The sequence below is a fragment of the Cupressus sempervirens genome, chromosome 6 (assembly GCF_028749045.1).
Source record: "Cupressus sempervirens isolate cs-2001-9-10 chromosome 6, ASM2874904v1, whole genome shotgun sequence".
NCBI lineage: Eukaryota > Viridiplantae > Streptophyta > Pinopsida > Cupressales > Cupressaceae > Cupressus > Cupressus sempervirens.
The window spans coordinates 408,706,521-408,721,107 of NC_143123.1; the positions used below are offsets into that span (position 1 = coordinate 408,706,521).

At 32.9% G+C, this 14,587-nt stretch overlaps 1 protein-coding gene across 1 annotated transcript; it reads left to right on the forward strand.

Annotated features, from left to right (window-relative positions):
• Positions 1-376: 376 nt before the first annotated feature.
• On the forward strand, positions 377-1,481 carry LOC149552794 (uncharacterized). Its single transcript, XM_089789811.1, has one exon. It carries the CDS (start codon positions 432-434, stop codon positions 1,308-1,310), a length of 879 nt encoding a protein of 292 aa, XP_089645937.1. The 5' UTR covers positions 377-431; the 3' UTR covers positions 1,311-1,481.
• The last annotated feature ends 13,106 nt before the right edge of the window (positions 1,482-14,587 follow it).

Sequence of the window (14,587 nt, forward strand, 5' to 3'; positions counted from 1 at the left end):
TCTATTAATTGGACCGAGGTGGCAAGCGTTAAGACACCCGAACGCATGTATACCCATAATTAGCAAACTACCCAAGAGAGTAAAAGTAAATGACGGGGTCTATTAATTGGACCGAGGTGGCAAGCGTTAAGACACCCGAACGCATGTATACCCATAATTAGCAAACTACCCAAGAGAGTAAAAGTAAATGACGGAGTCTATTAATTGGACCGAGGTGGCAAGCGTTAAGACACCCGAACGCCCATAACGGTTTGATTGAATTGCAAACGACAATATCATCATCATCATCCTTCACATTCCCTCCAGTGGGCCGCCACACACACAAATGGCCTCGTTCTTCTCCTTCTCACACCAACTGCTATATATAATACTGTCCTGCAACTCACAGATTTGAATCCAAGAAGCATTATGCATGGACAGGAAGAACAAAAATGAGATTTCTTCACAAAGATCTGCCCAGAATGGAACGAACAATCTTTTTTTCGGAGAGAAGCGGCGCTTCGTGCAGATGTGGATTTGGTAGTAGCCTGAGAATGGCCACGGCTTTCCTAGGGTTTATAGTCGATAAAGCTCTGCGGCTCACTCGGATGCTTCTAACTTCAGCCAAGCACTTTCTCCCTTTCTTTTCTCGCACCGCTGAGGACCAGAACGACGCATATTTGCCCTGGTCCAGGCCTTCCCGTCCTTCAATTTCGTCTAATCAAGAGCAATTTGCCAGATTCAGGTCTCCTCCTGCTTCAATTCCGTGTAATAAAGAGCATTTTGAAAGATTTAGGTCCTCCCGTGCTTCAATTCCCTGCAAAAAAGATTTTTCTGAAAGATTTAGGCCTTCCTGTACTTCGATTACTTGCAAAGGAGAAAATCTCGCCAGCTTTAGACCTTCGTGTCCATCAATTCACGGCAACGAAGAATATAATGGTGGATTTAGCCCTTCCCGTGCTTCAATTTCCAGCAACGAAGAATTTTTTGAAAGATTGAACCCTTTCTTTTCTTCAATTTCCAGCAAAGAACATTTTGAAAGATTGAACCCTTCCTGTCCTTCAATTTCCAGCAAAGAAGAGCGCTTTGATAGATTTGAGGCTTCCTGTCCATCAATGTCTAGTGAAGAGGAACATTTTGTAAGATCTGCTGCTCCTCCAGACCTGGTGGAATGTTCGGAGACTCTGCCTTCTGCTTCGGCGATTAGTTCTGAAGCGAATAAAAGAGTGCGGTTCGCTGCCGATGTTGTTGAACCGTCGAGTAACGGCAAAGAGTACAGGAGACGGCATTCGCGCAAATCGATCAGGAGATCAGTTTTCCGATTATTTTAATTTGCTGTTATATTATGATGATTTGATAGAACACTCCGCTCCTTAAATCTTTTAGGGCTTCCTTGAACCAGGATTCCATCTCAGATTTAGTCCCCTGAAGGAGGGATTTTTATTAATGATCTCGACTTAGATTAAATCTTCCATTAATTTCATCAGACTTTGACATCAAAACTTGCTCTTCAGTCACTTATCTTGTTTACATCATTTCTTTGATTTCAAGTTCATGGATTCGTGGGAAGTAGTAAATTGTATTGTTACCTTTTTTATGAATAGTTGCGTTCTATTAATAAATTAATATACTAGTTACAAATTCATAAAAAAGGGACCTATTTTTGGAGATTATATGATTACGGGACATGTATATAGTAAAGGTTTATATAGTAAATTACATGCTTGTTTTCCTATTGTCCATGAACTTGTCTTAGTTAGCCTCTTTGTTTTAACCATGAAATTCTAGTTATATATTATTGTAATGGACCTATAAATGTTTTTTTAATGTACATTGAGCTAATTAGTGTATTCAAACAATACTAACTATATTTATATCATGTTGTTGTCAAAATTGAATGCAAATTTTACAAGTAAAAGTAACTTCTTAGAATTGAAAATGAAAATTTTCTATTCTCTTTTCTACTATCTTGGACTAACCTTAGTTTGGAAGAGAAGTTGGAAAGTAAGTTACAAAATTGCGACAAGTGATTCAAGACCAAAAAGAGGTTCAAATTCCATTCAAATGTCCAATTTATGGGTTAGGAGACTATAAACGTACTTGTCTTTAACAAGGGAAGAGGAGTACCCACTTTCAAAACTATATATGTTGTCCATTGTGATTGTGAAGTATCATGTCTTTTCACAAGTTCTTTCAAACTTATTAGTTCTCCATTCACAATCATGTCCTCTTGGTAGTTAATCTCTTTGGATTCCCACCATTTGTTGAACACCCTTGTAATAGAGAAAGATGCTTATTGTCATGTGTTAGATTTCACCACATAGATCTATCTCCAAAAATTGCATTGTTGTGAGATTAATTAGTTTACTAGTGGTGATTAATTGCCTTACCCTATTCCAACTCTTCCAATTGGACATCCCTCGAATCTTAAATCAATATTGCCTCATAGTAGATAATTTAAGTGAAGGCCTTCCCAAAATTTGCTTATGTTATTTCCAGATAAATAGCTTCCATGGTTCAAACTTGCATCCTTCAGAGCCAGGCCTCTCAACTCTCTTATATACCAATCCCAATTTAGAACATGGCATTCCTTGTGGTCTTTTTTGGCTAACCACATGAAACATTTGATTATTTCTATATATAGCTAAATTGGCCTTGATTGAAAAGCGAGGACGAGAAGTGGTAAATTGTGTAGGATGAGAGTATCTTTTGATAAACTTGGAACCTACCTACAATGGAGACGAATTGATTATTCTATTCGAGAAATAACTTTTTAGTCATGTTCTTAACCTACTCCCACATGTTTGAAATATTAGGGAAAATTGTAAAGGGTATACCCAGATACTTCACCGTATGATCCCCCCCCTCCTTCTCCAAAGCCAAAGAGTATGTATTACAAAATGAAGGTGGTGCCTCATCCTATCCAAGAAGGATTGATTTAGATAATAATACATTGCTAGAGGAGGATAAACAACTTAAGTAAAGCTTATTCTTGAGGTAACTTATGTTATCCTCCATTTTGGTGATAATGGTAGTGTCATCTATGAATGTAATGTTGGAAAACTCATCATTGTTTGGAATGATAGCTTCTCTAACTTTGGGTCAGAGGATATCATCTCTCAATATTAGCATGTTGTAATGAAGAAGAGGGTTTGGAAAAGTGGGCACAGTTACCTCATTAATCTTGACAATATAATGTTTTCAAGTCTAGCCCCATTCATAAGTGTGAGAATCATCTAAAAAATAGAGTAAATTCCATATATTCTAGCACCGTAACAATGAAATATTAGATATGTTAGATAGTGGGGGAGATTTTTGTTAAAGTTGATGAAAGATCAACCCCACGGATATCACGAATCGCCTACATGCAAACACCTATCATTGAAAGAGAAAAAAATGCTACGAAGGCTAGAATTTCCACATCCATAGATGATACATTCTTGATTAGCGAAAAGAGAGATTGATATTATCAAAAGTGAATAAATAAATTACAAATATATTAATCCTTATAAAAGGAGATCAAAATGTTAACAAGGTAAACCTAGATTTTGTGATAAAAATTAATAAAATAATTCATTATTATATGCCTAAAGTTTAGCTTAATTAAACTGGATATAATAAGTGACCTAATAATTAAATCAAAATTATTTAATTAATAAGGAAATATCTTACTACTCTAACACCCCCCCTTAAGATAAACTTAGGGAGTAGCTAAAAACTTAGAAACTACTATTGTAGGAAAATCTAGGTCCCAACAATAAGGTCTGATGAGGTACCCAAGCACAACCGAATCTCTGTAAAGAGGAGAAATAGAGAAAACCACATGGGAAAAATATTACTCCAAAAAGAGATGGAAACAATGTTCTAGAAGATAGGAATAAAAGATGATCATGAAGAACACCGCTGAAGCATGAAGTTGCAAACACTGCCAAACTAGTGATCTGAAGAACCTCAACTATATAGAGCATGACCAGGTAGAGAAAACTATGTCTGAAGATCTAATCAATCAAAGATGGAAGGTATCTTCATGGCCTCCAAAAAAAGGGATGAAAGAATGTATATATGGTAAATGATCCATCTCACCGAAATGCATAGGTATCTAGCCACTGCAATCACCTAGTATATAGGGTCAAATACTAAATACATAGCTCACTCCATCGAACCAAGAAAGTAATAGAACCAACATAACACCCTATAATTTTGAGAGGTAAGACATGAACACTAAAACTAAAAGCAATTTCTCTTGTAGAAAGAATTGAGAATATCAAGGGTGCAAAAGAAGTACAAACACCTATATTGGCACATGTCATCAACACATCATGAGGCTAATGACGTGGAAGGAACACTCACTTGACAAAGGAAGATGGTGAATATGGCCAACATAAAACCCCCAAGACACTTTATAATGTAGTGCATATACAATAAAATACAAAGATGTGCAAGATCCTAAAGTGCAATAGAGTGACACTTTATCTTTCTGCATTTGCAAAAATACTACAAAATGATATCAACAAAGATCAAAAAAGACATAAGGCTAATACAATAGATAGTATAACCCATAAAAAATTATCTAAAATAAAAAAATCGATCCTCAGAACTAAAACAACCAAGATATCCTTTAGAATGCAAAAAATCAAAAAATTCAATGGGATGTGCCTAGAGTAGAATCTCGAAAATAAAATGTCTCAAAATATGTCTCTCAGAGTGTAAAATAGAACTTTTGACTTTGATAGGAAAAAAAGGGACACCAAAAGACATCAAAAATCCAAATAAACTACACCATCATGATGAGCTCAAAAATAACTTTTCGATGCTTCTTTTGGATCAAAAAATAGAGTTCGGATGAGCAAGTTATGGCCAAAAATGCACATGTAAGTAAAACATAAGTGTTGGAAAAGAAAAAAAATTGCCTTAGGATCCATGCCAAAATGTCTCAAAAAATGTACCCATCAATAATAGATGTTGACTTTGGAAGCATGGCTCTCTTGTAAAAAATGTCTCAATCTACGTGCCCAAAAATCTTGATTTGTGGTCCAAAAATGACAATTTTTCTATCAAAAATTATCACATTGGGAGATGTACCAAAATCTTAATTTTCATAAAAATTCTTGATTTACGTATCAAATTCATAAAATCACTACCTTAGGAAATGTGCCCAATTAGAGAGCAAAATTTTTAGCCCCAAATTCCAATTGTGTCCAAATTGGACAAATTTTATATGAAAATAGGGTTTCTGGGCTCTCTAAGCTCAATGGTTATGTCTGTTTGGGCTCAAAGTGACCCAAAAATTAGTGACCCCAAGATTCAATACAAAAAAAAATCAAAAAAATGAAACTCTTTGAAAAATGGCATAGATCTGAAAGCGAAGCCAAACTTTTCATAAATAGAATAGGGCATGAAGATCTTGAGTTTTGATACCATGTTGAAGTTGATAAAAGATCAACCCTACTACTCCCAAGAATCACTTGCATGCAAACACTTGTCACTAAAAGAGAGAAGAAAAAGCTATGGAGGTTGAAATTCCTAGATCCACAGATGAGACATTCTTGATAAGCAAAAAAAGAGATTGCTATTATCAAAAGTGAATGAATAAATTACAAAGAGATCAATCCTTATAAAAGGAGATCAAAACCATAACAAGGTAAATCTTAGGTTGCATAATAATAATTAATAAAATAATTCATTATTATATGCCTAAAGTTTAACTTAAATAAATTAGAGATATTAAGTAATTTAATAGTTGAATCAAAATGATTTAATTAATAAGGCAATATCTTATTACTCTAACAATTTTTTATTGGAATTGTTTTTGTATGGGGTGTTGTCATTTAGGTTTGTTTTATTGATTTCAACATATGTTTATATGTTTCAGTAATGAGTTGGATAGACTATGATCTTGGATATTACTAGTTGTTGGACATAAAATTACTAATAGTGTACAATATTACTGAATATGCAAGATTGGATATATATTTTAGAGTGAGTGCAGATCTTATGCCTATAGTCATTGAGCTTTATGAATTGATCTAAGGGAGCTATAGTTGATTTGATGAAAATTGGTCACACGAAAAATGTCAAGGAATTATGCTAGAGATTGTTGTTGTGTTTTGAGTACTACTTATTCTTGGGCTGAAACTATTGTATGACATCACAAGGCAACGTATACAACTCAAATTAGGGCATGTTCTTATATTTTTGGTTCATTTGGTTCATGTTGTATTAGTCACTATTATGTGGTATTTGGATAATTACTTTGGGATCCAACTAATGATTTAGTGTGTATTAAGGATTGAAAAATATTAATTATGGATTGTGGAACATATTTTGATGGTTTTAATTGTTTTTTTCTTGTAATAGGTATTTTCAATACCATATAATTAGTATTTTTATTATTTGTAATATGGAGAATTCCTAATAGGCTAACCTATTTTCTTGTTGTAGCTTGCATAAAGGAAATTAATTCCTCTTTGTAAAGTATGGTATGTTAATAATATATATGTGATCCTTTATGTTTGACATTAGAGAAGAGGTTAGGGATTAGTGAGATAATTTGGTAGATGTATGAGAGAAATCTATGATTATTCATTATGCACTTCAATGGAACTATAAATGAAATTATCATCAAATCGGTTCATCAAAGATGGATTTAGCCATCCTCCTTTTATACGTAGAGTACTCTTGAAGGTGGCTTTAACCTTCATTCCTAGAGTGGTATTCTCAAGAAGTGAGGCTTTTGTTCCCATCAACTCCTAATAGCATTGTGAACCTTTAAATATGGATTTTATCTATGTACATGGACTAATGTAAAAAATTATTTGCATTGTCTCCTAATAATGTTCAGTCTCCTAAAATAGACATTTTTATATTAGTGCATGATCTTGTGGGTATCATACCCATTGGGATTTTCCCCTTAATAGGGTATTTCCTTGAGAATAAAATATTACCTCTTATGATATTGCATGATGTCTTGTTCTTTTTATTTTTAATTACTATATATTTCATAAATACAAGGGGGGTGAATTAGTTGTGTCCTATATTTACAAAATTTATACATCAAGATAAAGTGATTTGGTTGAGAAGTATAGATTTTGTAAATATATCACACAACTAACTCACCCCCTTGCTTTTATTTTGTGAATTATTATTCCTAACATAAGCTTCCACTCAATTATATCATAGGATTTTTCGTAGTCTAACAACATCATATAGGTTTTTAATTTATTGCCTTAGCCCAATCCATATTTTCCTAACAAGTGATAATGTTTTCTAATATATATCTTTTTTGGGATGGGTTGGTGATTTTTGGTAAGATATCCTCAATCCTTAAGATAATAATTCTTCCAAGATTTTGTAAGATATATTTGGTAATGTAATAGGCCTCTAATTCTTTATCACAATTTCATCCCCATTTTTAGAGAGGATATTGATGATCCCCAAGTTTATATCTCTGCCAAGAGACTTCTTCTCAAATGCTCTCACTTATACAATTTCAATAGCTCATCACCTATCCAAGATTTATATTTTCATCAAGTCTAGGATCCTTGTCATTTATTCTTTTGAGGATGACATTAAATTAATCTCTTCCATAGAGATGGCCTTCCTATGGAGCACCACATCCTTGAGGGCGATCTTTATAGGGATGATTCATTTAATTTTTTTCAGAGAGCTTTATAGAATGTCCAACATCTTTAGAGGTGAAAATTTTAACATACTAAACAAAAAAGCCCTTAAGAATATCCAATTGAGACTTCGGGGTATTTCCCTTATTACACAATCAATTAATTAAATTTCTCTAGATTATGTACTTTTAGAACAATAAAAATATAATTTTGAACATTTATTTCCTTGTTTGGTCCAATTTATCCTTTCTATCATTCTGCCACCCTATATTTTTATATGCTAGAGTATCTTGAGAGAATCTCTATATTTGGTTAAGAAAACCACTACATGTACATTTGTGGGGTCCCCTTGAACTTGTTTTGCATTGTCACACAATATATTATAAAGATCAAGTATGTCCCTCCTAGCATTTTGGAAATCTTCTTGCCAATGGCTTGAAACAAAAACCTCCAAGATGAAATATTTGATTCCATTTCTATAGGAAATTTTTATGTCTAGAAATGCAAGAGTTAAACCATCTCGCCACCTTGATCACATCTTTGATATCTTCATAAGTGAAAAGAGAGGTATTTAGAGAAAATCCATCTCTATTTTTTATTAGAGTAGAGGGCTTATCAAGAAGGAACAAGGAATTAAGAATAAGATGTTGAATAGGTAAAGGGAAGGGGATCACTTTGGAACACTATCCATCAACATTGTCTAGATATCTTCAATATTCTTTATTTGGATAAAATATATCAAACTCGAAATGGATCATCTTTTTCCCCTTTTGATAATTAGATCAATTGTACCAAATCTCACTATGTTTAGAAATTTTTCCAACAAGTAGGTCGAAAAGTTTAAGCTGATTCAAAATTTTAACTAGTAAAAATTCTCATTGCCTCTCCATTCAAATTTGATCCCACTATCCTTATTTTGGGGTCTCTCAATAATCTTAAAATCCCCAATAGCCACCGAAGAGAAATATTTCAAATCACATATCCATTTCGATAGATCAATCCTCTCATTAAAATCATTAGAGGCATAGAAATAAGAAATTCCAAAATCTATGAGAGAGAGAGAGAGAGGAGTGCCCCAACTCTACACATATTATCTTTTTCTATATACATGTAAGTGAAATATTAAGATAAAATCATATTTCCTTGACATCTTATAGAAAATTATATCAATATATTTAAATATTTTATGAGGAATATTTTGACTACATATTTCCTATCATGTTTTTCTAGTCCCCTAACATTCCATGAAGCACACTTTTGACCCATAGAGAGAATTAGGTATCTATGTGCACAAGATCTTGAAATTTCTTGATACATTTATACTACCCAAATAGAAAAGTATACACAAAATGAAGTGGTGATCCAAAGCAACCCAAATATTGCTGGGAAGGTTAATCCTAGGATTAATATATATACTAGAACCCTAGTATGTATTAGGGATAAACATATTAGAAAAATTAATATGAAATTTTTTCAATGGGTTTGAAGACTTGAGGGAGAGGATTTCATAGGAAAGGTGATAGGTTTTGAGTAGTTAACCACATAGGGAATAAAAGTACCAAAATCTATTCTTGCAAGTACATCATAAGAACATGGGGTGGCTCAAAAATTACAATAGTTGATTTTCAAAAAATGTTTCCTAACTACTATTTTTGATATTATATCCATTTTTGTTATTAATTGTTTAAAACTTTTTAAACACTAAAGAATTTTATATAATTGATCTAAGAAGAGAAAAGACTATACATTTATATATGCATTTGATATGGATTGTGAAATTTGATAGAGTTACTTCTTTTTTAAGGGTACAATAAAATATTAAAAAATAAAGGAATTGATTTTACACCTTTATAGGGAAGCAACTAAAGTTTTTGATATCATTTCCAACTAATTGGTAGTTGGATCAAATGATTTTATTAAGTGGCAAGGCAAAGAGAATTTGAATGAGGAATTAGAATCTCTCATTTACTTTGACAAGACACATAGTATGAGTTTCGAGATATATGATCTTTCTATTATTGATAAACATACTTCAGGGAGAAAACATTTTTATAAGTGTACTTTGGAGGGTAATTTTCTCCAAATTTGGGAAAGACAACATGCTATCTAGGTTATTTCCTTATTTGTTTACCTTCTAGCTATTACACTCTTTACTGTATCTATAAGTTCCTCTTATATTTTTGGGTTACATTCTAGCTCTAATGTTGATAAAATAGGTGGGGATTGATGAGATGGGAACCCAATAACTACTAAGACTGAAAAATTGAAAATAAGGTCTAGGAGAAACTATCCAAGGGTAGTCTTGTACCTTACATGGAGAAGCTAAAGGGGTTTAAGCCTGAAATTACAAAGTGGCCCATTAAGGGTTGGAAGGATGGTAGTATGATTTTGGTGGGGAGAATCTTGTAATTTTATTTAGAAGTCCTTTGGGAAATCACTACGTTTAGTCTAGAGGATATGAACTTTTTCCATGATAAGAAGATTTCTCATGTTCTAGTTACAACTTTCCTTAAAAGTAGGAAGGAGAATTAAAAAAATTCTCAAGGTTTCTAGAGGAGTTTCTGTTATTAGTTATTCAAAGAATATTTGGATGAAGGTTTTGATTGTTATCATGAAATATATTACTTCATATCACTACTATGATATGACCCATTCCTATCACTTTGTATTGATAAATCACATTAGGAATAAGAGGAGGGTATCCTTCCCCTTTTGTCTTTTGTTCTCTCCCTCTCTCTCTCTCTTACACACACACACACACACACACACACATAGTGTTAATTCCTTTCAAAAAAAAACTAGAAGGACCCTTTTACATGAAGGACTACTTATACTTATTTATGACTACATTGAGAAGAATGTGGGGGATCTTGTTCAACCTATGTAGTTGAGAAGAAAGACTAGCCTATTGGGTTGAGTAGTAGTATAATTAAGGGGAAAAGAATTTTAGTGAACCCAATATAGACTCATCTAAATCTTTCAAGAAGGATAATCTTAAACTAATGAAATGGAGGATGAATTAGAAAGGGATTTCATGATGAGGATTTAATGTAGGAATCCCCTAGTGTTGAGGAGGAAGACAGTATGGAAATGGAGGAAGAGGGTGTCAGTAAAGAGTCCTATGGGTCATGGAAAAATATTTTTCCATAACTCTTGTACTCCTAATTCCCCCTTTACCCATCCCCTATAGGAGGATACTTTTCCTTCATCAAGGAGAATGAAGATAAAAATATTAAAATTCGTAATGTGGCAGTTGAAGAGGAAGATAAAGAAGCTCATGTGCTAATTGATTGTGCAGATTTTGTTGGACATGATATTCCCATTTCCCTTGTGTATTTGATAGAGAAGGAGGTGAAGAGTATTAACTATAAATATATTAAGCATTTTCCTAAGGAGATAGAGAAAGAGAAGAGAGAAAAGTGTATCCCCCTTTTAAGGACTATTGACATGGTTTGTTGAACATGACATTCCCATTTCCCTTGTGTATTTGATAGAGAAGGAGGTGAAGAGTATTAACTATAAATATATTAAGCATTTCCCTAAGGAGATAGAGAAAGAGAAGAGAGAAAAGTGTATCCCCCTTTTAAGGACTATTGAAACGGAGGAAGTGAATGTCAAAATGTTTGAGAATGACCTGAAATATATGAAGGATTACTTTACCCTTGGGGTTCTCCAAATAACCAAAGTCATTTCTCTATACTCCTGTCCTATGGAGAAGTGAATGTTCAACTATATTAAGACACTCAATATCAATTAATGAGCCCATAGTGCCAAATAATATGAGATTTAGGGGAAACTATAGGATACCTCCAACAATGGGGATGATAAGCAGAAAAATAACTTAAATAGAAATATGAAGGAGATACATTCAAGGGTAAACAAAATGGAGGCTGCTATTAAAGGAATTTTTAATTGTTACCATAATAGTTTCTTCATTTTTGTTGATTTCTTTAGTAGGCTAGTGGAAAAATTTGAATAAGATGTCAGCTTAATGGGATCTTGAGGTATGGAGTTCTTATCATCAAGATGTTAGTCTTGAGAGGAACACAAGATTTGTCTTGAAGAAAAGAGTGGCAATGAAATCTCCTCTAGATTAGGTGGACCTGAAGTTGGTAGTGTAGAAGATCTTTGATCTTAATGAGGAACATTCTACTTCTTTTATGGAGTTAGTTTGAATTTTTGTGCTTTTATGTTGGGGTTTTAGTTTCTAGCTTGGTTTTTGGGTTTTGCTAGTTTTTTGTCTGCGTTTTGGTTTGTGTATTAATTAGTTTTGTTTAAGTGTTGTAATTTGGTCGATCATAGATAGTTTTATGGACTTTAATTTTTTTATCTTATGTAAGGCCTAATGGGGTTTTGGGTCCCCTTAAAACCTTTTTTATCCTTTCTTCAAAAACATTTAAAAGTACAAAAAATAGAACCCTATATTTTTCTCCCAAATACTTTGTAATTATTTATAGAGACAATTCCCATAAAGAAAATTCATATATTTATTGAGAATATTAAAAATGACTAAAGTTCTTGGGTCTATTTCTATAGCTTTATCCATTAGATTAATTATTTTTAAAAAAAAAAGAGATGGGAAGGTCCTTAGCTCTATCTCCCCTTCTTAGGTTATCACCAAATTCTTCAAACCTTCTCTAGATGAAATGTGAACCCTCAGAGAGTCCATTATCATTGTGTACAATGTGTTTGTATGAATAGGATTATGGGTTCTTAGATGATGGTGATGTAAAAGGTGAGTTTTATTTATTTCCTTTTATTTAAATAGACAAAATAAAACCAAAAGATTAATCACCCATGGATAGTCTAAATAAATATAATAGAAAGAGTAATTTCTTTGACAAGGCATACCGCCCGTTAGGGAGGAGGCTTCCTTAGTTGGAAAGTGGTATATGGAGGAAGAGAGATTTGTAGAGCCCTTGACCACTCAAAAGTAATTATTTTTGGAACTTTCTTAATAACTTTTTTAGGAAATATATTTTAGCAAAGATATTAATGATGATTCTAATGGAACTAATAAATTAGGTAAACAAAAAAACTTTTCAATTAGATTATATGTATTTGATATAAATTTATTATAAGTTATGCATTTATCCAATTGGGATCTATATATTTTTAAACATAAAATTAAAATCAAATAATTAGATAAAAAATATGTCTCCTTCAATATTCTCTATTTGAGGGATTTCTCACATGGGGATGTTAGAATATTTAGAATAACAAAGAGGGGGTTGAATTAGTTATTCATAGGTCTAGATGTATTAAAATAACTTTTACCAACTCCAATAAACTTAATCAAACTCAAGGCGGGGGCCCTAGCTCGGTTGGCTAAATCTTCCCTGTTGTAGGGGGTTGGTCATGGGTTCTAGTCTCCCCCGTCCCCGTGGTACCGGTGGGTGTGTCGCACCAACGCTACTGGTCATGTTAAAAAGTTTACCTGGTGCACTGCAGTTTATGGGGGGGTCATGTTGCACTGGATTCTTGCAGTCTAATAAAACAAACTTAATCAAACTCATAAAATAGATTTTTTCATCACCATTCAATTTATTTATTCCATTTTAGCCATATGTTCAATATGTGCTAACTAGTAGAATAATATCATAGTTACCAATAAACTTCAAACTTCAAATATTAAATAGAATAAACACATAAAAAAACATCCACACAAATGTCTGACACTAGTATTTAACATGGAAACCCAATTTAGGAAAAACCACGAAGTAACATATTACCACTTTTCACTCTTCTAAAGTGAGCTCTATTTGGAGCTAGCCCTATTAAAGGTTACAAAACATACTATTAGGTGTGACCCCCTTAAAGGATTTAAATCACCCTATCAGGAGTGACCTTATTAGGGGATTATAGAATGTTTCCTTATAATATCATCATATTATAGAATTTGCAAATGACTATAAGGTCCAACTTAATCAGAAGGATTTTACTACTACCACAATGATAAGAAAGTAACAACTAGGTTTGATCTGATAGCATACAACTTACTTTACAAATTCAGATCTCCATTTAGTGCAATTTTGGTTCATTGACTAGAATCCATCTCTCTCAACAACTTAGATCTTCTTGGCAACTCTTCAACAAATCTGCCACATCAAAAACTTTGCACTTCTCCTTTACAATTATGTTCTACACTTGTATCCACAAATTCCAATCCAACAACCAACATAAAATATCTCATATGTCTCCTTAAATAGGTGGGTAGGATAATTTTCTCCTAAGCATAACCCTAGATCTTAGAGTTACAGTTAGATTCAACAAATCCAATGAATCTAGTCATCTTTTGTCCTTCTTCCTCCTTTTTAAAACTTCTAGTAATATTTCCTAAAATATTAGCCATTGATTTCTCAACTAATATTTTGCATGCATTAACTAATCCATCTCATCAATCCTTATCATCAACACATATTGAATATTTTTAAAATTCAACTTTGTTAGCCAAAAATCTTGAATCTTTCTCAAACTGTTCATTTAATGACACTTGATCATAACTATGTTCTATTTCTCATTTATCACTATATCACTAGGTTATCACTAAACTATCTTTCTCAATTTACACTGTATGGTTTGGTCAATATTGCCACTCAACATTCTCTGTCACTCAACCAATACTGATACTTGGCCAACATTGTTTTGTTCATCAATGCTTAAGTTCCTTCATCTTCTGCTTTAGATACTTAGTCTCTTCAAATTGATCTTTCTTCCTTTCATATTGTAATGAATAAACAACACATTATCTTGTGAAGTACTAACTTATCAAGTTTTCATTGTAATTCCATCACACTTTAACATCTCAACTCAACCTTTCACTAGGTCATTTCATAATCTCTTCTTTTTAAATCCTCTATATCAATCAAATGATATAAAACTCTTCACTCTTAGAAAATGTCTTACCAGTAATATTTGACATCAATAACAACATAACAATTGTTTCATAGTTGTAGTTCCAACAATCTTCATCTTTGGTATTGATTGAA